The sequence below is a fragment of the Oncorhynchus tshawytscha genome, linkage group LG08 (genome assembly GCF_018296145.1).
Source record: "Oncorhynchus tshawytscha isolate Ot180627B linkage group LG08, Otsh_v2.0, whole genome shotgun sequence".
NCBI classification, from domain to species: domain Eukaryota; kingdom Metazoa; phylum Chordata; class Actinopteri; order Salmoniformes; family Salmonidae; genus Oncorhynchus; species Oncorhynchus tshawytscha.
In genome coordinates, this window is record NC_056436.1 from 49949255 (window position 1) to 49970199 (window position 20945).

Genomic DNA, 20945 nt, shown 5'->3' on the forward strand with positions numbered 1-20945 from the left:
ATGTGCTGTCACCAACTCCGCTATTGTCATGCACATACAGCACATGGGACAACGCTAGATCCATGGGAACCTAAGTAGAGACATCTCTTTAGGTGAAGATGGACTTTTTTTGGACCCATGATCGATGCCATTTTAAAAGATTTAGACATCCATGTCAGACATCTCTTAAGATATATAGTATAGTGCAAGTGAAAAATCCCAGGTATCACTTCTCAGTTTCTAATAGAGTGCCTGTAGCTGTTGGTTCGTGGTAGTAAGCTAATCTATCAAACATGACTCTTGAAAAGCATCAAAACCACTGTGCCTCTCTCATCAGCAAATTTCCATTAGCCCATCACAGGGCTAGATTAGATACATCTCAAATTGCTCCGTAATGGAGTTCTGAATTACAGCCCCTGTTCTCCAGCGCAATATCCATGTTAATATTCAGGCGTCCCCCCCATGAGGGACAATTGTAATATGAACATAGCGTGCTAAACGCTAACAACCCTCTCGCCATTAGTCATTGTTGGGCCTGGTCCAACCTCAGGCACTAAGCTAGTGGAATCGGTATCAGTCTCAACTCCGGCCCTGGGGGCGGACAACAGTTACATATGTGGGGACTCAGCTGAGAACTTGGTATGTTCATTAGGGCAAAATGTTTTAAAACGCTTTGCAACGTGAAATAGATTATTGATTGGAGTCCAGAAAGTCCCTCCCAGTTTCAGTCAGTTTTCTTCCATGCGGTGCCTAATTAACACAACCCAAACTCCCAGTGAGTGCACACAGAGATGGAAAGGGCTTGGCACTCACAGTAGGCCCAGAGGCTACAGGAAGCTGCAGTCTGCAGCCACTACCGTAGCTCCTCAGCAGTCCACTAGATGATTACATTAGGTCTAGTAGCTTAGCAGTAATGGTCCCTGTCTAGTGGAATTACATAGTGAAACTTGAGTCCATCGGCTAGAATATCATCAAAATCCCAAAGGTTATTTGTCCCTTTCTTCGTAAACAGGCGTAGACTAACAGTGAACTGCTTACTTACAGGCACTTCCCAACAATGCAGAGAGAAGAATAATAACGAGGAATAAATACACAATGAGTAACGATAACTTGGCTATATACACGGGGTACCAGTACAGATTCGCTGTGCAGGGGTACGAGGAAATTGAGGTAGATATGTACAGTATTCAGACCTAGACTTTTTCCACAATTTGTTACGTTACAGCCTTATTCTAAAACCGTCGCCCCAGTCTGAGGTCCTGAGCAGGTTTTCATCAAGGATCTCACTGTACTTTGTTACGTTCATCTTTGCCTCGATCCCGGCTAGTCTCCTAGTACCTGACACTGAAAAACATCCCCACAGCATGATACTGCCACCACCATGCTTCACCGTAGCTCTGACACAGGTGTGCGCCATTTCAAATCATGTCTAATCAATTGAATTTACCACAGGTGGACTCCAGTCAAGTTGTAGAAACAATGATGCTTAATGGAAACAGGATGCAACTGAGCTCAATTTCGAGTCTCATAGCAAAGGGTATGAATACTTACGTAAATAAGGTATCTGTTTTTTTTTTTTTACCTTTTCGCTTAGTCGTTATGGGGTATTGTGTAGACTGCTGAGTAAAAAAAAATTCTTTAAACAATTTTAGAATAATCAAATTGTATTTGTCACATGCGCCGTAATGCAGTAATGCTCACTCACAAGCACTTAACCAACAATGCAGTTAAGAAAATACCCCCAAAAAGAGAAGTAATAAATAATTAAGGAGCAGCAGTAAAATAACAAGTGAGGCTACATACAGGGGGTAGCAGTACAGAGTCGATGTGCAGAAGCACCGGTGTCAAGGTAATTGAGGTAATATGTACAGTTGAAGTCGGAAGATTACACACACTTAGGTTGGAGTCATTAAAACTCGTTTTACAACCACTCCACAAATTTCTTGTTAACAAACTATAGTTTTGGCAAGTTGGTTAGGACATCTGTGTGCATGACAAGTCATTTATCAAACAATTGTTTACAGACAGATTTCACTTATAATTAACTGTATCACAATTGCAGTGGGTCAGATGTTTACATACACTAAAGTTGACTGTGCTGTTAAATAGCTTGGAAAATTCCAGAAAATGTGATGTCATGGCTTTAGAAGCTTCTGTTAGGCTAATTGACATCATTTGAGTCAATTGGAGGTGTACCTGTGGATGTATTTCAAGGCCTACCTTCAAACTCAGTGCCTCTTTGCTTGACATCATGGGAAAATCAAAAGAACTCAGACAAGACCTCAGAAAAACAAATTGTAGACCACAAGTCTGGTTCATCCTTGGGAGCAATTTCCAAACGCCTGAAGGTACCATGTTCATCTGTACAAACAATAGCACACACGTATAAACACCACGGGACCACACAGCTGTCATACCGCTCAGGACGGAGACACATTTTGTCTCCTAGAGTTGAACGTACTTTGGTGCGAAAAGTGCAAATCAAACCCAGAAATACAGCAAAGGACCTTGTGAAGATGCTGCAGGAAACAGGTACACAAGTATCTATATCCACAGTAAAACGAGTCCTATCTCAACATAGCCTGAAAGGCCGCTCACCAAGGAAGAATCCACTGCTCCAAAACCGCAATAAAAAAGCCAAACTACGGTTTGCAACTGCACATGGGGTCATAGATAGTACTTTTGGAGTATTGTTCTCTGGTCTGATGAAACAAAAATAGAACTGTTTGGACCATAATGACCATCGTTACGTTTGGAGGAAAAAAGGGGAGGCTTGCAAGCCGAAGAACACTATCCCAACCGTGAAGCACGGGGGTGGCAGCATCATGTTGTGGGGGTGCTTTGCAGCGGAGGGACTGGTGCACTCCACAAAATAGATGGCATCATGAGGAAGGACAATTATGTGGCTATATTGAAGCAGCATCTCAAGACAGTCAGGAAGTTAAAGCTTGGTCACAAATGGGTCTTCCAAATGGACAATGACCTCAAGCAAACTTCCAAAGTTGTGGCAAAATGGCTTTAGGACAACAAAGTCAAGGTATGGGAGTGGCCATCACAACACCCTGACCTCAATCCTAGCAAGGAGGCCTACAAATCTGTCTCAGTTACACCAGCTCTGTCAGGAACAATGGGCCAAGATTCACCCAACTTATTGTGATAAGCTTGTAGAAGGCTACCCGAAACGCTTGAGCCAAGTTAAACCATTTTAAAAAGTCAATGCTACCAAATACTAATTGAGTGTATGTAAAATTCTGACCCACTGGGAATGTGATGAAAGATATAAAAGCTGAAATCAATCTACTATTGACATTACCCATTCTTTAAAAAAGTGCTGATCCTAACTGACCTAAGACAAGATATTTTTACTAGTGTAAAATGTCAGGAACTGTGAAAAACTAAGTTTAAATGTATTTGGCTAAGGTGTCTGCAAACTTCCGACCTCAACTGTAAATGTAGGTAGAGTTAAAGTTAACAGTCTGGGTTTGATTAGATGTTCAGGAGTCTTATGGCTTGGTGGTAGAAGCTGTTTAGAAGCCTCTGGATCTAGACTTGGCTCTCCTGTACCGCTTGTCGTGCTGTAGCAGAGAGAACAGTCTATGACTAGGGTGGCTGGTGTCTGAAAATTTTTAGGGCCTTCCTCTGACACCGCCCGGTATAATGGTCCTGGATGGCAGGAAGCTTGGCCCCAGTGATGTACTGGGCCGTACGCACTACCCTCTGTAGTGCCTTGCATTCGGAGGCCGAGCAGTTGCCATACCAGGCAGTGATGCAACCCGTCAGGATGCTCTCGAGCTGTAGATCTTTTGGAGGATATGAGGACCATGCCAAATCTTTTCAGTCTCCTGAGGGGGAATAGGTTCTGTCGTGCCCTCTTCACGACTGTCTTGGTGTGCTTGGACCATGGTAGTTTGTTGGTCATGTGGACGCCAAGGAACTTGAAGCTCTGAAGCTCTCCACCTGCTCCACTACAGTCCCGTCGATGAGAATATAGACGTGCTCGGTCCTCCTTTTCCTGTAGTCCACAATCATTTCCTTTGTCTTGATCACGTTGAGGGAGAGGTTGTTGTCCTCCACATGGTCATGTCTCTGACCTCCCTATAGCTGCCAACGCTGTTGATGATCTGGCCTACCACTGTTGTCATTGGCAAACTTGATGGTGTTGGAGTCGTGCCTGCCTGTGCAGTCATGAGTGAACAGGGAGAACAGGAGGGGGCTGAGCACACACTTGAGGGGTCCCATGTTGAGGATCAGCATGAAGATCAGCGTGGCTACCTTTAACACCTGGGGGTAGCCCATCAGGAAGTCCAGGATCCAGTTGCAGGGGAGGTGTTTAGTCCCATGGTCCTTAGCTTAGTAATGAGCTTTGAGGGTACTATGGTGTTGAACGCTGAGCTGTAGTCCATGAATAGCATTCTCACACGTGTTCCTTTTGTCCAGGTGTTAAAGGGCAGTGTGGAGTGCAATAGAGAATGCATCATCTGTGGATCTGTTGGGGCGGTATGCAAATTGGAGTGGGTCTAGGGTTTCTGGGATAATGGTGTTGATATGAGCCATGACTAACCTTTCAAAGCACTTCATGGCTACAGAAGTCAGTGCTCTGAGTCGGTAGTCATTTAGGCAGGTTACCTTTGTGTTCTTGGACACAGGGATTATGGTGGTCTGCTTTAAAACATGTTGGTATTACAGACTCTTACAGGGAGTTAGAGTCTCTGGTGGCACAGCTAACACTGCGATGCAGTGCCCTAGACCCCTGCGCCACCCGGGAGGCCCTAGCTACATGTCTTAACAAAAGACTTGTCTGAGTGTGCTAGAGCGCAGAATAACTGATGAATTTACGAACGCTCAACACCCGTTGAATATGGCCGGTGTCAGTAAACGTAGACAAAAAAAAAGCATAATTAAATTGCTGCCAGCAGCACAGTTAGTCACCAACTCTAACATAACAGCTTAACTAGCTCTGCTAGGGTGAGTAAAATGGTCAGTGGGGTGTTCTCTCATTATGTGTCCGGAAGTAGCTAGCAAACTAGCCAATTAGCTTGGGTGCTTGACTGCCGTTGTGAGGTCAGAATGCTCAGATCAACCTTACTCCTTGGCTAGAGCTTCCAGTGTACGCTTGAACGCTTTGAGAGCGAAACGCACTGAATTTACGAACAGGCAATCTGTCACCAACACTCTGGATAACATAACCCAACCAGCTCTGCTAGGGCGAGTAATGTTCAGTGAGCTGTTCTTTCATTTGGGTCTGGAAGAAGCTAGCAAGTTTGCTTAGGTGCCTGACTGCTTTTTTAAAATGTTTTTTTATTTTTTATTATACAAACATAAACCTAACAGACAAGGGTATTACATAGAGATCTATTTTCAAATTGTCAAAAAGTTATGGTACGTATTGCTTTTTTGTTTTTACACTTACTGATCATTTCTAAATAATATTTAAATTCTCTCAAACAATTCAGAGGGGTTTGTTCTCCGCCCACTTTATTTTATTGATAAAGAATCTGCCATGAAAAATAAACAATGTAAGGTTTATATAAGGTCCATATAATGTGGATCAAAATAAAACATAATATCAGAGTCTTTCAAATTAACATTAATAGTAGTTTATTTTAAAATAAAAATCTAACTCACTCCAACCTTCTGACATAAGAACAGTCCCAAAATAAATGGTAAATCGGTTACAACCTCAAAATACACATTTGCTATCAATTGCTATTTTGGATCTGTGTATAATAAAAAGGTCTTTAGAGGGGTGCTTGACTGCTGTTAGTACAGAACGCTTGGGTCGACTGTTAAATAGATGGGGCTAAAGCGTAAGAGGGAGTGAACAACGCTGAATGGATGGAGACAAAGGGCTTTTGTCGTGGAAATGCAGTACTGAGAGAGACTTGGTAATTTCTTCAAACAATCATCTATATTTAATATTGAATAATTATTGCAATAATGAAACCGTCAGCCCAACAGTCTTGACAGCTGGACTGAGAGTAACTGAAAAAAAAAACTGATATTATATAGGACCTAAAAATGCTTAGTCACAATGGTTCCATCTCCCATAAGCCACCTTGGTTATCTACACAGATTGGTGTTTTACCCCCAACCCGGCTAAGTTTCCCAGATGCCAGGAAGATGAGACGAGGCATTGTTCTAAACTCTTCCAGGCTCTCTCTCTCTCGGGTCACACACACCACATCTTGTCTATGGAATGCCAGCTTTTAGGTTTGTATCACCAAGTCGTTGTCAGCTCAAGCTATGTCTAGTAAACCATACACCCAGATTAGCTGCAGAGTGCTAGAGTGGAGACCATAAAACACAGCATGAGCAGGACATAAATAACTGTTACATGTCCAACAAATAAGGGGAATACATACTTTTTCTATCATACTTTTGAGAAAATGGCCTTTGAATGTTTTGGTACTACTACTGGAGAGTAAGTTTATCAACTTTAAATGCAAAATGTAGCAAAACTGTAATGTATGATATACCATTTTGTAGCTCTGAGTCTCTAATTCTATCCAATGTAAAAAACTAAATGTAACATTTTGCTACATAAGACCTATTTGAGCTGGTCGGTCACATATCGCAATATTTTTAAAATGTAATATCGCAATATTTTTTCCATGGCAAAAATAAAAATGTGAATCAGAACAAATTCTTTGGTCCTTTAAAAACCTGCTTTATGTAACATAGTGTGTTATAGCTTGGAAAATAAATGTGACTCGACGACAACATTACGATTTTTGTTTCCAACATTAAGGGCTGTTTTCCAAAAGAAGTTCATTCCGCTTCGTGTTCTCTTTCTTTGCCACGATACTAACGAGTACCTTGATACTGGTATCGTCCTGGCCCTAATATAGATAGGGGTAAAGTGAATATGCAACAACCTTTAAAAATTAGGTTTTGGATGAAGATCTGATAACATTCAATACCAAAAATATGCAAATGAGAGAAAAACGTTTTGCCCCCTTTCTACCTACAGCATCGTGGTAAATATTATGGTCGGCAGCTTATCATGAGGTATTCTAACTCAGGCTAGCAAAAACTAAATACTTTCTTAGCATTAGCTGTTAACACTAGAACCGCCTGGCCTTTCAGCCTATAAGTACCTGCTAGAGAACATTGCCGGAAGTCCCCTTTATTTAGCATATGCATCAGATGCATATCCACCCACAAGGTGCAAACACATGAGCACCAACCCTTGATAAATATTGCTATTGTAAAGGATAAATTGCATGAAGAAAGTGGAAATATATCAATTCAAGTCAAGGATATGTCCTGTATAATTCTACAATGGCAGAGAGAAAAAACATAGGCCTATAGCCTATTTGAACTTCCCTTACAATAAAATAAACATTACAGTATAATCCATTTGATCAACTTTACTTGCATAGTCGATTAGTAATCGAGTTATAGTAATTCATAAAGTCCAGTTACAGCTTCTTTTGACGAAGTAGAAATTAAAAGAATATAACCAGCCAGGTGCACAAGTGAAATTAAAAGCACCCGTGCATGAACTACAAAAGGATATATTGCATAAATAAGACGTGGGAAAAATGAATTACAAGATATAAAAACAGTCAATTGTTGATTGTGTCGGACTCGGTTTTGTGCCCTTATACGCATTAATCAATATTGTCTTCATGCTCTTGCGTGGCACGTTCTCCCACAAGCTGTTGCGTGGCACGGTCTCCCACAAGCTGTTGCGTGGCACGGTCTCCCACAAGCTGTTGCGTGGCACGGTCTCCCCACAAGCTGTTGCGTGGCACGGTCTCCCACAAGCTGTTGCGTGGCACGGTCTCCCACAAGCTGTTGCGTGGCACGGTCTCCCACAAGCTGTTGCGTGGCAGGGTCTCTCTCTGTTGCGTGGCAAGCTGTTGCGTGGCAGGGTCTCTCTCAGGGTCTCTCTCAGCTGTTGCGTGGCAGGGTCTCTCTCAAGCTGTTGCGTGGCAGGGTCTCTCTCAAGCTGTTGCGTGGCAGGGTCTCTCTCAAGCTGTTGCGTGGCAGGGTCTCTCTCAAGCTGTTGCGTGGCAGGGTCTCTCTCAAGCTGTTGCGTGGCAGGGTCTCTCTCAAGCTGTTGCGTGGCAGGGTCTCTCTCAAGCTGTTGCGTGGCAGGGTCTCTCTCAAGCTGTTGCGTGGCAGGGTCTCTCTCAAGCTGTTGCGTGGCAGGGTCTCTCTCAAGCTGTTGCGTGGCAGGGTCTCTCTAAAGCTGTTGCGTGGCAGGGTCTCTCTCAAGCTGTTGCGTGGCAGGGTCTCTCTCAAGCTGTTGCGTGGCAGGGTCTCTCTCAAGCTGTTGCGTGGCAGGGTCTCTCTCAAGCTGTTGCGTGGCAGGGTCTCTCTCAAGCTGTTGCGTGGCAGGGTCTCTCTCAAGCTGTTGCGTGGCAGGGTCTCTCTCAAGCTGTTGCGTGGCAGGGTCTCTCTCAAGCTGTTGCGTGGCAGGGTCTCTCTCAAGCTGTTGCGTGGCAGGGTCTCTCTCAAGCTGTTGCGTGGCAGGGTCTCTCTCAAGCTGTTGCGTGGCAGGGTCTCTCTCAAGCTGTTGCGTGGCAGGGTCTCTCTCAAGCTGTTGCGTGGCAGGGTCTCTCTCAAGCTGTTGCGTGGCAGGGTCTCTCTCAAGCTGTTGCGTGCGTGGCAGGGTCTCTCTCAAGCTGTTGCGTGGCAGGGTCTCTCTCAAGCTGTTGCGTGGCAGGGTCTCTCTCAAGCTGTTGCGTGGCAGGGTCTCTCTCAAGCTGTTGCGTGGCAGGGTCTCTCTCAAGCTGTTGCGTGGCAGGGTCTCTCTCAAGCTGTTGCGTGGCAGGGTCTCTCTCAAGCTGTTGCGTGGCAGGGTCTCTCTCAAGCTGTTGCATGGCAGGGTCTCTCTCAAGCTGTTGCGTGGCAGGGTCTCTCTCAAGCTGTTGCGTGGCAGGGTCTCTCTCAAGCTGTTGCGTGGCAGGGTCTCTCTCAAGCTGTTGCGTGGCAGGGTCTCTCTCAAGCTGTTGCGTGGCAGGGTCTCTCTCAAGCTGTTGCGTGGCAGGGTCTCTCTCAAGCTGTTGCGTGGCAGGGTCTCTCTCAAGCTGTTGCGTGGCAGGGGTCTCTCTCAAGCTGTTGCGTGGCAGGGTCTCTCTCAAGCTGTTGCGTGGCAGGGTCTCTCTCAAGTTGCGTGGCAGGGTCTCTCTCAAGCTGTTGCGTGGCAGGGTCTCTCTCAAGCTGTTGCGTGGCAGGGTCTCTCTCAAGCTGTTGCGTGGCAGGGTCTCTCTCAAGCTGTTGCGTGGCAGGGTCTCTCTCAAGCTGTTGCGTGGCAGGGTCTCTCTCAAGCTGTTGCGTTTTTTTTTTTTTTTTACAAAGGTGTCATGGACACTGCAGAATATGCCATTTCTGATACTTTATAGAAATCTAAATGTTTTACCTGCATGTGACTCTGACGGAGGATCTGATAAAGTGACGCTCCTTTCCTTGCATCTGTCAAGTACAAGATGCACCCATCTCTTCATGTATAATTTGACAACTGATAGGGCCAATATTGTCACTCATCAGGTTGTCAATGTAATGGTGTCTATGGGCTAATTCGTGTGAAATGAGTTTCGGTATAGTTTCTAATGGCCCAGCTGTGCAAGCTGACTGGCATCGTTTGTTCCCCCGCTCATCATCATGGATAGAGTCAAAGGTATGTTTTGCATTATCTTAAAGGCCTACGGCAACACATAGCATGTTTTCGTTTCCCTTACAATACATTTTATTAGTAATAGAGTTACAGTCGATAAAACAGTCTTGTAACAGCTGCTTTTTACAAAGTTAAAGAGAATGGTATCAACTTGCAAGGTGCAAGGTCAAATTATTAATATGAGCACCAACGCTGACAAATAGACATAAAACTCATTACACTATTGTTGTTCTAAATTAAAAATCAACCTCTTTACCATCATCATTCAGTTAGGCCTAATTTAAAATTCAATTGTGAAGTAACTTGCACAATTATCGCCCATTCATTCAGTGGGCCGGCATAGTTTGCGTTATAGTAAATCAAACAGTCCCATAACAGCTTCTTTCCACAAAGTTAAACGTAAAAGAGAATGGTATCAATCCACAAGGCACGCGGTCATACATTTCATGGAGGAAAATGTATTGTGGTTTCAGCGAGGATGCAAAACAACAAACTTCTTTCAGACTGAATATCCATGGGCTAACCATGGTAACAGCGTCTCCATTGATAATGTCAGGCCCTGGCCGTGACCCGACTCACTGAGGGTGTCTCAGGGGAGTTGGGATATGCACATTTTCTCAAATCAATTTCACAGACGCATATTAATACACACTTGTACATGTGTGAAAGAGGACAAATAAGCACCAAATAAAATTATAATAATCATATATTATTCAACCATAACTTGGTACAGCGTAAATATAACCTACATTTCAGGCCTACTACAGGTTATTATTTGCATCTGACTTTCCGGCCTATAGGAAAAGCACCTCATCTAGGCTCCAGGCATAAACTGTCTTCTTCCCCCCCCCCTTTACTCAGTCGGGGTCTCAACAACTTACTGTTGAGAATAAGAATTGTAGAATACACAAGGTGCAAGTCAGAAATTTGGTTGTGCATCAGCAATTTGTTATGTCAGTCACTGACAGTCACTCAATTAGCCTAGCCAGCTATCTAAATTTATAGTAATCATGGCCAAATACAGACCAGGCCCTGAACTCCAAGGGGCCTCTATTGATTTTGCTAGTCACTCTCAATCAGAGATCATTGACATGGCATAAATCATGGCAAAATGGGTAGAATTGCAGGGAAGTTACTGTATAACTGATTTTTTTTTAAAGTGTAATAAAATTGCAAATATTGTTTCCCTCCCCATGGACAAATGTGCAGAATTGCAGGAAAGGCACTTTTGAAGGATATTTTTTTTGGGGGGGGTCAACCAAATGTAGTTTAGGGCCCCTAAAAGGCTAGAGTAGGCCCTGCACCTCATCCTAGAAAACATTTTATGATACTTGCACTGATGGTGCATGTTCAGGATTTCTTGAGAAAACACGCCCTAATTATGTACATATTGTTTGATCATCGCTCAAATGAATAATGGAGATGAAACTATACTTACTCGAATGCGAAGAACAGGGAGCAGGTGCCGACGATGAGAAATACGGTTAGATAGAAGACGCCTTTCTGCCGGGCCATCATTACGCGTCCATCGCAGCAGAAAGAGTTTTTCCCCGGGAGCTTTTCCCATTTTCGTACCTTCCTTGCAATCATTACCGCCGACATACTGACAGATTACGTTCAACTCAGTATAGTGACATATGATGTGTAAAGGCCACAGTATGTAGCCCAAATGACAATATTTCCTTGCCTTTCAAAACGACAATGATACGGTAAAATCAATTGCCTTGTAAACATGCAGAATCACAACATCCGCGAGATGGTAAAAAAAAATTACATCTGAAACGGGCGATTCCAAATGATTCAGAAGCTCACAAATATGTCTACGATAAAAAATAAAAATGAACTTTTGTAGATTTAAATCTGGTAGCCTAGTCAAGCGCCATCAATAAACCTTCAGTCCATTCAGTCTGACGCGACGAATTTCTTTCTTCGGCAATCCGCGTTAATTGCTCCGAAATGAGAGATGATTATGAATCACTTGTCGTTTGTTTCATACATTTGCACAAAATCCATGCATCCATATTTTCGGCAATGAAAGTTCTCTTTTCAGTGTGGCCACCTTCCAGTGCCAGAGGGCTTCCATTGTAGAATAGAACACTAATCAGGTTCCCAAATGATCCCTTTAATAATGGAATTTGTTTGAATTTGATCAAAATGCTGGCGGCAGATTTTCTCGGCCCATAGGAAAGCAATCCAATCTTGGTACTCGCATCGGGAGTGGACCTTGACCGAGTGACGTTCATACCATCTCGATAATTCTGATCATACGCGCGCACCACAGGTTTGGTTTATGACGGTTGCTATTCAATAAAACTCACTATTAATCAAAAAATAAATAACCACAACAGGCCTATCTTAAATAGCATATAAATAATCGTAGCCTAAAAAGAAGGTGTGTTCGCTGTGCTTTACCGCAGGACGCGAGTTTGGCTCGTACTTAATCAATGGGAGCAGAGAACACGCCTAGATTGAAATGTTTTCTCTTAAAGGGGCAGTACAGGTACAGTGAAATAGAAAGAACAAAGGAGCGTGAGTGCTCTGAAACATTGTCGTCAGGCTACGGTATAGCGTTAAAACATCCTTAATGTTCGAATTAAGTAATGATGAAAATATTCCCAGACACAAAATATTAGCAAGTTTTGTCTTCGAGAAATAATGTATTCTATTATTTTCTATTCTATTGTATTATACTCCACTCCATTCTATCGTTTTCTAATGTGTTCTATTCTGTTATCTAGTTTATTTTCTAGGCTAGAGTATCTTTTATCATTGTCAATCATTGAAAAAAAACAATTTCGGGCAATTTTGACTGTAATATATATTCTCCATAGAGAGCAAAGCACACATATGTTAGCCCTACACATGAACATCATATCATAGGTAGAACATCTCTATCCTTTACAGTACAATTAGTCAATGGAAACATAGTATCAAAGGTCAACAAATAGGGGGAAATGATTATTGATCAGCATTGGTTTAAAGTCCCCATTTTCACAAGTTGGGCCAATGAGCAAATCCTTGCAGCACTTCCGGATATCCACTGTGCAGGACAGAATGCATGCTTAAAGAGCATCAGGAGCAACACCAGTGAGGATGAGAGGGTTGTAAAGGAAGTAGAGGAAGAGATGGGAGGGAGGGGGTTGGGCAGACCCCCCCCCCCCTTCCTCCAGAGGCAGTAAACAAGTAGAACCAGAACCACTCTGTCTCCACCATCACCACCAGGAATCTGTCTATTTCAATCCACACAAGAGGATCATGGGTAATATATGACTTGTCAGAGGATGCCATGGATGAGCGGTATACAACTCAGGTTAAATGTTTACTACGATATCATCATACACAGTTGTTTTCAGATTCATAATCTGTCGCTTTTGTTTTTACCCTCTCCAAACAGTGGGGTGAAAACAGGCATGAATATATCATGTTTCTGTTAATTGATGTAACACAAAACAATTACATTTACACATAACGTACTCTGGAATAGGTTATGCCACGTACACTGAGTGTACAAAACATTAGGAACACCTGCTCTTTCCATGAGATATGCTGACCAGGTAAATCCAAGTGAAAGCTATGATTCCGTGTGTATGTCACCTGTTAAATTCACTTCAATCAGTGTAGACCAGAGGTTCCCAAACTTTTTATAGTCCCGCACCCCTTCAAACATTCAACCTCCAGCTGCGTACCCCCTCTAGCATCAGGGTCAGCGCACTCTCAAAGTAGTTTTTTGCCATCATTGTAAGCCTGCCACACACACACTATACAATAAAATTGTTAAACATAAGAATGAGTGTGAGGTTTTGTCACAACCCGGCTCGTGGGAAGTGACAAAGAGCTCTTATTGGACCAGGGCACAAATAATAATATAATAATCAATAACTTTGCTCTTTATTTAGCCATCTTACATATAAAACCTTATTTGTTCATCAAAAATGGTGAATAACTCACCACAGGTTAATGAGAAGGGTGTGCTTGAAAGGATGCACACAACTCTGCAATGTTGGGTTGTATTGGAGAGAGTCTCGGTCTTAAATCATTTTCCACACACAGTCTGTGCCTTTATTGAAGTTTCATGCTAGTGAGGGCCGAGAATCCACTCTCACATAGGTACGTGGTTGCAAAGGGCATCAGTGTCTTAACAGCGCGATTTACCAAGGCAAGGTACTCTGAGAGCAACCATATCCAGAAATCTGTCAGGGGCTTCTGTTTAAATTCCATTTTCACAGAACCGCTTGTTTAGATATCGGTAAGTGGACTGGAGGCAGGGCATGAAAGGGATAACAAATGCAGTTGTTTGTGTCATCCGTTTTGGGAAAATAACTGTGTAATTGCGCACCCAACTCACTCAGGTGCTTCGCTATATTACATTTTGCATTGTCCGTAAGCTTGAGTTCATTTGCACACAAAAAATCACACAATGATGGAAAGACCTGTGCTTTGTCCAGAAAAGAGCTCCAACTTAATCATAGCCTCAATTTTGTTCCGCACATTAAATATAGTTGCGTAGAGTCCCTGTAATCCTAGATTCAGATCATTCAGGCGAGAAAAAACATCACCCAGATAGGCCAGTCGTGTGAGAAACTCATCATCATGTAAGCGATCAGACAAGTGAAAATTATGGTCAGTAAAGAAAACTTTAAACTCGTCTCTCAATGAAAAAAAAACGTGTCAATACTTTGCCCTTTGATAACCAGCGCACTTCTGTATGTTGTAAAAGCGTTACATGGTCTCTGCCCATATCATTGCATAGTGCAGAAAATACACGAGAGTTCAGGGGGCCTTGCTTTAACAAAGTTAACCATTTTCAGTGTACTGTCCATTTTGGACTGTCTTCCTTTGGCAGCAAGAGCCTCTCGGTGGATGCTGCAGTGTACCCAAGTGGTGTCGGGAGCAACTGCTTGCACGCGATTTACCACTCCACTATGTCTCCCTGTCATGGCTTTTGCACCATCAGTACAGATACCAACACATCTTGACCACCAAAGTCCATTTGATGTCACAAAGCTGTCCAGTACTTAAAAAATATCCTCTCATGTTGTCCTGGTTTTCAGAAGAGGATGTCTTCCTTAATTGACCCCCCATAAACGTAACGGACATATACCAGGAGCTGTGCCAGGCCCGCCACGTCTGTTGACTCATCCAGCTGTAAGGCATAGAATTCACTGGCTTGTATGCAAAGCAGTAATTTTTTCAAAACATCTCCTGCCATGTCACTGATGCTTCGTGAAAGAGTGTTGTTTGATGAAGGCATTGTCTGTATAGTTTTTTGGGCCTTTTCCCCAAGCAATGTCCCAGCCATATCCACGGCAGCAGGAAGAATTAAGTTCTCCACAATAGTATGGGGCTTGCCTGTCCTAGCCACGGTAGCTCACCATATAAGACGCTTCTAGCCCCTTCTTATTAATGGTATCTGTTGCTTTTATCCATGTCTTACTACTCAAAAGTCATCTTTATTGTCGCTCAATAAACTCCCCTGTCTTATTTTTCAAATTGTCATGTTTTGTTTCTAAGTGTCTGTGTAAGAGTGAAGGTTTCCTGAGAGAGAGTAACGGTTAATGTGATTGGATGTAAAATTATTTGACTAGGCTACCTGTATTTGACATTGTGTTGTTATTTCGCTGAACACAATATGGTTTAATAACATTTTTGGTAGTGAAACGATGTATAGCCCCGTTGGAAAATATCAATGTACTGTTTGAAAATGTTTATTTGCCGTACCCCCGACGGCATTGCACATACCCCTGGTTTGGGAATACCTGCTGTAGATCAAGGGGAGGAGACAAGTTAAAGAAGGATTTTTAAGCCTTGAGACAATTGACACATGGATTGTGAATGTGTGCCATTCAGAGGGTGGATGTAAGTGCCTTTGAATGGGGTAGTAGGTGCCAGGCACACCGGTTTGAGTGTGTCAAGAACTGCAACGCTGCTGGGTTTTTAACACTCAACAGCTTCCCGCGTGTATCAAGAACGGCCCGAAACGACATCCAGCCAACTTCACACAACTATGGGAAGCATTGGAGTCAATATGGGCCAGCATCCCTGTGGAACACTTTCAACACATTGTAGAGCCCACGCCCCGACGAATTGAATGAAGCTGTCCTGAGTGCATAAGGGGGTGCCATTAAACATCAGTACGGTGTTCCTAATGTTTTGTACACTCAGTGCATATTCTTTGTACGTTCAATCATTTAGTATCTGATTACTGAACTACAATTTACATAAAACAACTCAACTCAATTTCCTGGGATATATCAATGATACTGTTGGTTATTTATATACCCCTTAACCTGTCTGTTGAAAATGTTACCTCACATAGGATGCCAACATATCCATTTAATTGGGTAGACCTTTGTAACGACAATGATGTCACCATAGGCTACACTCTAGGCTACCAAGAACCATAATGGTTCTTCGGCTGTCCCTGTAGGAGAGCCCCTTTTGGTTCCAGGTAGAACCTTTTCACCCTTGGATGTACCACTGTCTTTAACTATGGGAGATTCTTAAATGGGAAAAATCTGTCCTCTCCTCAACTCCTACGCCCTCCTCTCCTCCGTGACCCTGAAGCCGATAAGTGGTCAAGTTGTTGAGGAGAGTGTATATTCGTGAGTAGGCGAACAAGAGGAGTGTCCTCCTCTTCTCTATTACCTACTTCACCACAGGATGCACAAGAGCATCCTCCCGGCGCCAAGCGCATAAGTGTTTTAACATCCACCACACCCACTTATAATCAGCTGTTGTTTTCTCGAAGGAGAAAAGCACGCACACATTTAAAAGCGATACACTACTTATCCTTGTATCTATCAAATGTCTGCCACACCTAGTTACATTAGTTTTGATCAATTTACACATTTATTTTGGGATTCCACCCCTATAAATGTAATTTGCCTGATGAAGCAGGAGTGGAGAAGAATTCTTTATAAAAGCGCATTTGTTTCTCCTTTCCCCTCTCCTTGCCACCTCTCCTCGAGAGGACGGAGGAGAGGAGGCAGAAGGCATTCAAAACAATTGAGATTTTCCCATGTGTGTGGGTGTGAGGCTGGAATCTGATGACGTGCGTTTCCAATTTTGACCTGTGGGAGGCAACTGTCTAAAAGTGTCTAGCGCTTGTGTGGCCTTGTCAGTTGGCTCCCTCTAGTGGTTAGACATAATTATAACAATTCAGGACCCAGAAAAAAAAACAATTTTACATACGATTTTCTTGTCCAAATTATCTTAAAATGTTAGGATTTTCTTTCAGTTTTGAGTTTCATGTGACTAAGTCCAGGTTCTCTGATGGTAACATCACAGGGAAGCTCAGGATAGCCTCACTGAACTGCAGTTGGAAGACTGGTTCTTTTGGCATACCTATTTGTGTATTCATATTGGTATAATATTATTTGTCACCATCAACTGAACATAATCTAACTTGCTTGGGCTTGGCGACACAGGAGTCAGAACAGCGCTCAAGTTGGACCCCATTAAGGAGGCCTACTCTGTCTCTGAATTAGCCTACAGTACATGTAGGCATACCCGTCCGCTGACTTACTTTCATGCTAAAAACAGACAGGCCTAACTAGGACCCACAGACAGTGAAATTAGGTTCATCAGTAGGCTGGCTAGTCAGTTCTGTAATGTAGGTCAACTATGATCAAATTGAACTCAATGGGCAGATTGATTCTGTCTGCAAATGGCGATCTCTCCATCTGGAAACAAAGATAAATCATTGCGTTTTGGTCAGCAGTCTCTCCTCAACTTACATCTTGCTTTATTAAACCAATATGTCAAAACAATTCCATCCAACCTATCAGAAGGTATTGTGACTCAATTACAAAATTGCTTAAATCTATAGATCTTCTAAGATTTAGACTACAGGAGGGTGATGGGCTATATGAATTAGGAGCTATGATGTTATTTTGAATTGATTGTGCACCTTGTTATGTTATTATGCAACATGGACTCGGGGGTAGATGTAACATATTAAATGTACATAAAACACTCCAATTAGAATTATATTTTATGTTTCGTATTGTATGTCTTAATCGTGGATGTCCATCATCCATTTTGTATGATATGTTACAAATTACAATGTGTTGTGGCTCTCTAACTATACCAAACGTAACATATCATACTCATTTGAGTGTTTCGGATTTACATTTACTATGTTACGTCTAGTCTATGAGACCAGGCTGTATTATGTGTAGGCCTACAGATGTGTTTTGGTTCATGATTTTTATAGTAGGTGGCAGAATTGTACTGAAATAACATACTGCATGCATGTAATCCAAAATTAGTATCTCTGTGTGAGATGGTAATCTGCATTTGTCAAACAGCACCCAGCTAATCTTTATTTGTGCCTTTGCTTCATATATGTATAGATTTTTTGTTATGAAATATATATATTTTGCCGTTGCATAGAATCCATATTTAGTATTCAGCACATGCACAGCTGTATCTAACAAACAATGCTACAGAGCTCGCTGGGGTCTACGATCAAAAAGACAAAAACTAGGACCCAATGGAGGAAAACTGTAAGGACCGACGCTGGAGTAGAGAAGCAGGTTTGGGGAGTCAACGTTTAACAAGGAACAGACATGGAACGAGATAGTGTCAGCACACGGGTAACACAACGACATACGACAATTCATCCTGAAGCGGGGAACAGAGCTGGGGAACAGACAGATATAGGGGAGGTAATGACACAGGTGATTGAGTCCAGGTGAGTCCAATAGTTGCTGATGCGTGTGACGGGGGAAGGCAGGTGTGCGTAATGATGATGGCAGGAGTGTGTGATGCTGGGGAGCCTGGCGCCCGGGAGCAGGCGTGACAAAAACAACATAGATCACCGAGACAAAAGTAATAGGCTATACACTGAGTATACCAAACATTAGGAACACCTTCATGAATATTCCACAAGGATGCTGGACCATGTTGACTCCAATGCTTCCTACAGTTGGGTAAAGTTGGCTGGATGTCCTTTGAGTGGTGGACCATTCTTGATACACACAGGGAACTGTTGAGTGTCAAAAATCCAGCAGCGTTGCCATTCTTGACACAAACTGATGTGCCTGCCACCTACTACCATACCCAATTGTCTTGCCCATTCACCCTCTGAATGGCACACATACACAATCCATGTCTCAATTGTCTCAAGGTTTAAAAATCCTTGCGTAACCGGTCTCCTCCCATTGATGTACACTGATTGAAGTAGATTTAACAAGTGGCATCAATAAGGGATCATAGCTTTCCCATGGATTCACCAGGTCAGTCTATGTCATGGAAAGAGCAGATGTTCTTAATGTTTTGTATACTCAGTGTATTTCTTGCAGCAAATATTTGACAACAGAAATGGCGCTATGACTTTTTGTTCGTATGCTTTCAAAAACACTTGCGTTGATTTATGGGCCAATTAATACATGAATACATGGATCTCGGAACGATTAATACATGAATGAGTAACGTAGCATTTCATGAAGCTCACTGCATTTTTTTAACACATTGCAAAAGTGAACGTGGACCCGATCATAACGCTCTCTCTTTTCTGTTTTTCTTATCTCTAAAACTGACTATCTTCAGGCAGTGTTTTATGACATCTATGTTGATAGTAATTAGCTAAAGATCACAATGTAGCAATATATGTCAAAATTCATACTTTATTGTGTGTATTGACAAACCAAAGGGCTGAGAGAAATTGCTTCTCCGTCCTACATCTTTGGCATTCGTTCGATGACTTCTGGAAACATGCTTCACTTTGGCCACTAGATGTCTCTAGAGTGCTTTTATACTTATGGCAAAGTGACAAGGATTATATTATCTCTGTGGCTTATTCAGTTCATAGCCTGTCCAATTATTTTTGTTATTCAGTCAGATTTTTACAATTGACTTGTCAACTTGTGTGCTTGTCCTGTCAATTTCAGATGACAGCCCTGTGTTTACGCCACAGGAGGCTGCTGAGGGAAGGACGGCTTATAATGTCCGGAAAGGACCAAATGGAATGGCATCAAACACCTGGAAACCATGTTTGGTGTATTTGATACCATTCCACTAACACCGCTCCAGCCATTACCACGACCCTGTCCTCTCCAATTAAGGTGCTACCAACCTCCTGTGGTCTACTCCCTCTGCACTATTTTTTGTTGCAGATGCACACCTGGGTCGTGTTCATTAGGGCACACTGTAGCAAAATGTTTTGCAACGGAAAACAAAAATGAACATTCCATTTTGGACAAGTCCAAGTAGTACCTCCATGTTGCAGTCAGTTTTCTTCTGTTTGGTGGCTAATGAACACATCCCTGATACTGCTCACCTAGTGAATGCAGGCATTGTGCTCCCAGACACAAGAAGGTGCTTCACAAGCTTTGAAAAAGAGCTCTGTTGAAACGCTTCAGCTTTTCACTAGGAAAACAGCACAATTTAAAAATCAATATCTACTTACCATCCAGACAACCAGCCCTCAAGTCTGTTTAAAGAGCTTCATCTATATTATTTGATGATTTTATGGAAATAATGTACTGCTTGATGTTATCAAGTGATCGATACTGTAATTACCCAGTATAAAAATGGCATAAGAAATCACAGGAGGTTGGTTGCACCTTAATTGGGGAGGACGGGCTCGTGGTAATGGTTGGAGCGGAATCAGTAGAATGGTATCAAATACATCAATTTCATGGTTTCTAGGTGTTTGATGCCATTCCATTTGCACCGTTCCCGGCCATTTATGATGAGCCATTCTCCCCTCAGCAGCCTCCTGTGTAAGAAATGCTGATTTAGCTGATGAATGGTTGCTATTTCTGGATGGCGGCTATGAGCTCGAGTGTGAGAATCCTTGCCACAACCAAACTGCATGATGATAACTTAGTTGGAGCTGAAAAATAAAATGGAAAATAATGATTGTGTCTCAAATGGTGCCTTATTCCCTATAGTGCACGACTTTTCACTAGGCTCCATAGGGAATAGGGAGCCACTTGGGATGCAAAATATGCCTGTGTTAGTGTTGGGTCAGTGCAGAAAAGTTGTCCACATGAACTGTGTTCTACAAACAGCCATTTTTGACCACCATTCTTTAAAAGAAAATGTTATTTACAACTGAGTCCGTGTACGTGCAGTTATGTCACGACGGTTAGAAATCTAGTTGAAATTCAATGGCATCCCTCAATGCCCTGCAATACAGACAGCAAGAAACAGATAAGTGGACACAAACTGCACTGATACTGTCTATACACACACACACACACACACACACACACAATATTTATACTAAGTGAATGGGTCATTTGGGACATGGCTTCCAGTAACCGATGAGACTGTGAACCTTTCAAAAGATGTTAGGTCTATTCAATAACAAATATGGAATGATTTGTCCCCT

The 20945-nt window shown here is 42.6% G+C and overlaps 1 protein-coding gene across 1 annotated transcript in view; it reads right to left on the minus strand.

Moving 5' to 3' along the window:
* The window catches only part of LOC112256364 (zinc finger DHHC-type palmitoyltransferase 9), a 42617-nt gene extending 30570 nt beyond the window's left edge, over positions 1-12047 (minus strand). The window contains exon 1 of the mRNA XM_024429564.2: positions 11043-12047. Coding sequence (XP_024285332.1) covers positions 11043-11206 — 164 coding nt within the window. The 5' untranslated portion in view covers positions 11207-12047. The remainder of the gene's footprint in view (positions 1-11042) is intronic.
* Positions 12048-20945: the final 8898 nt, after the last annotated feature.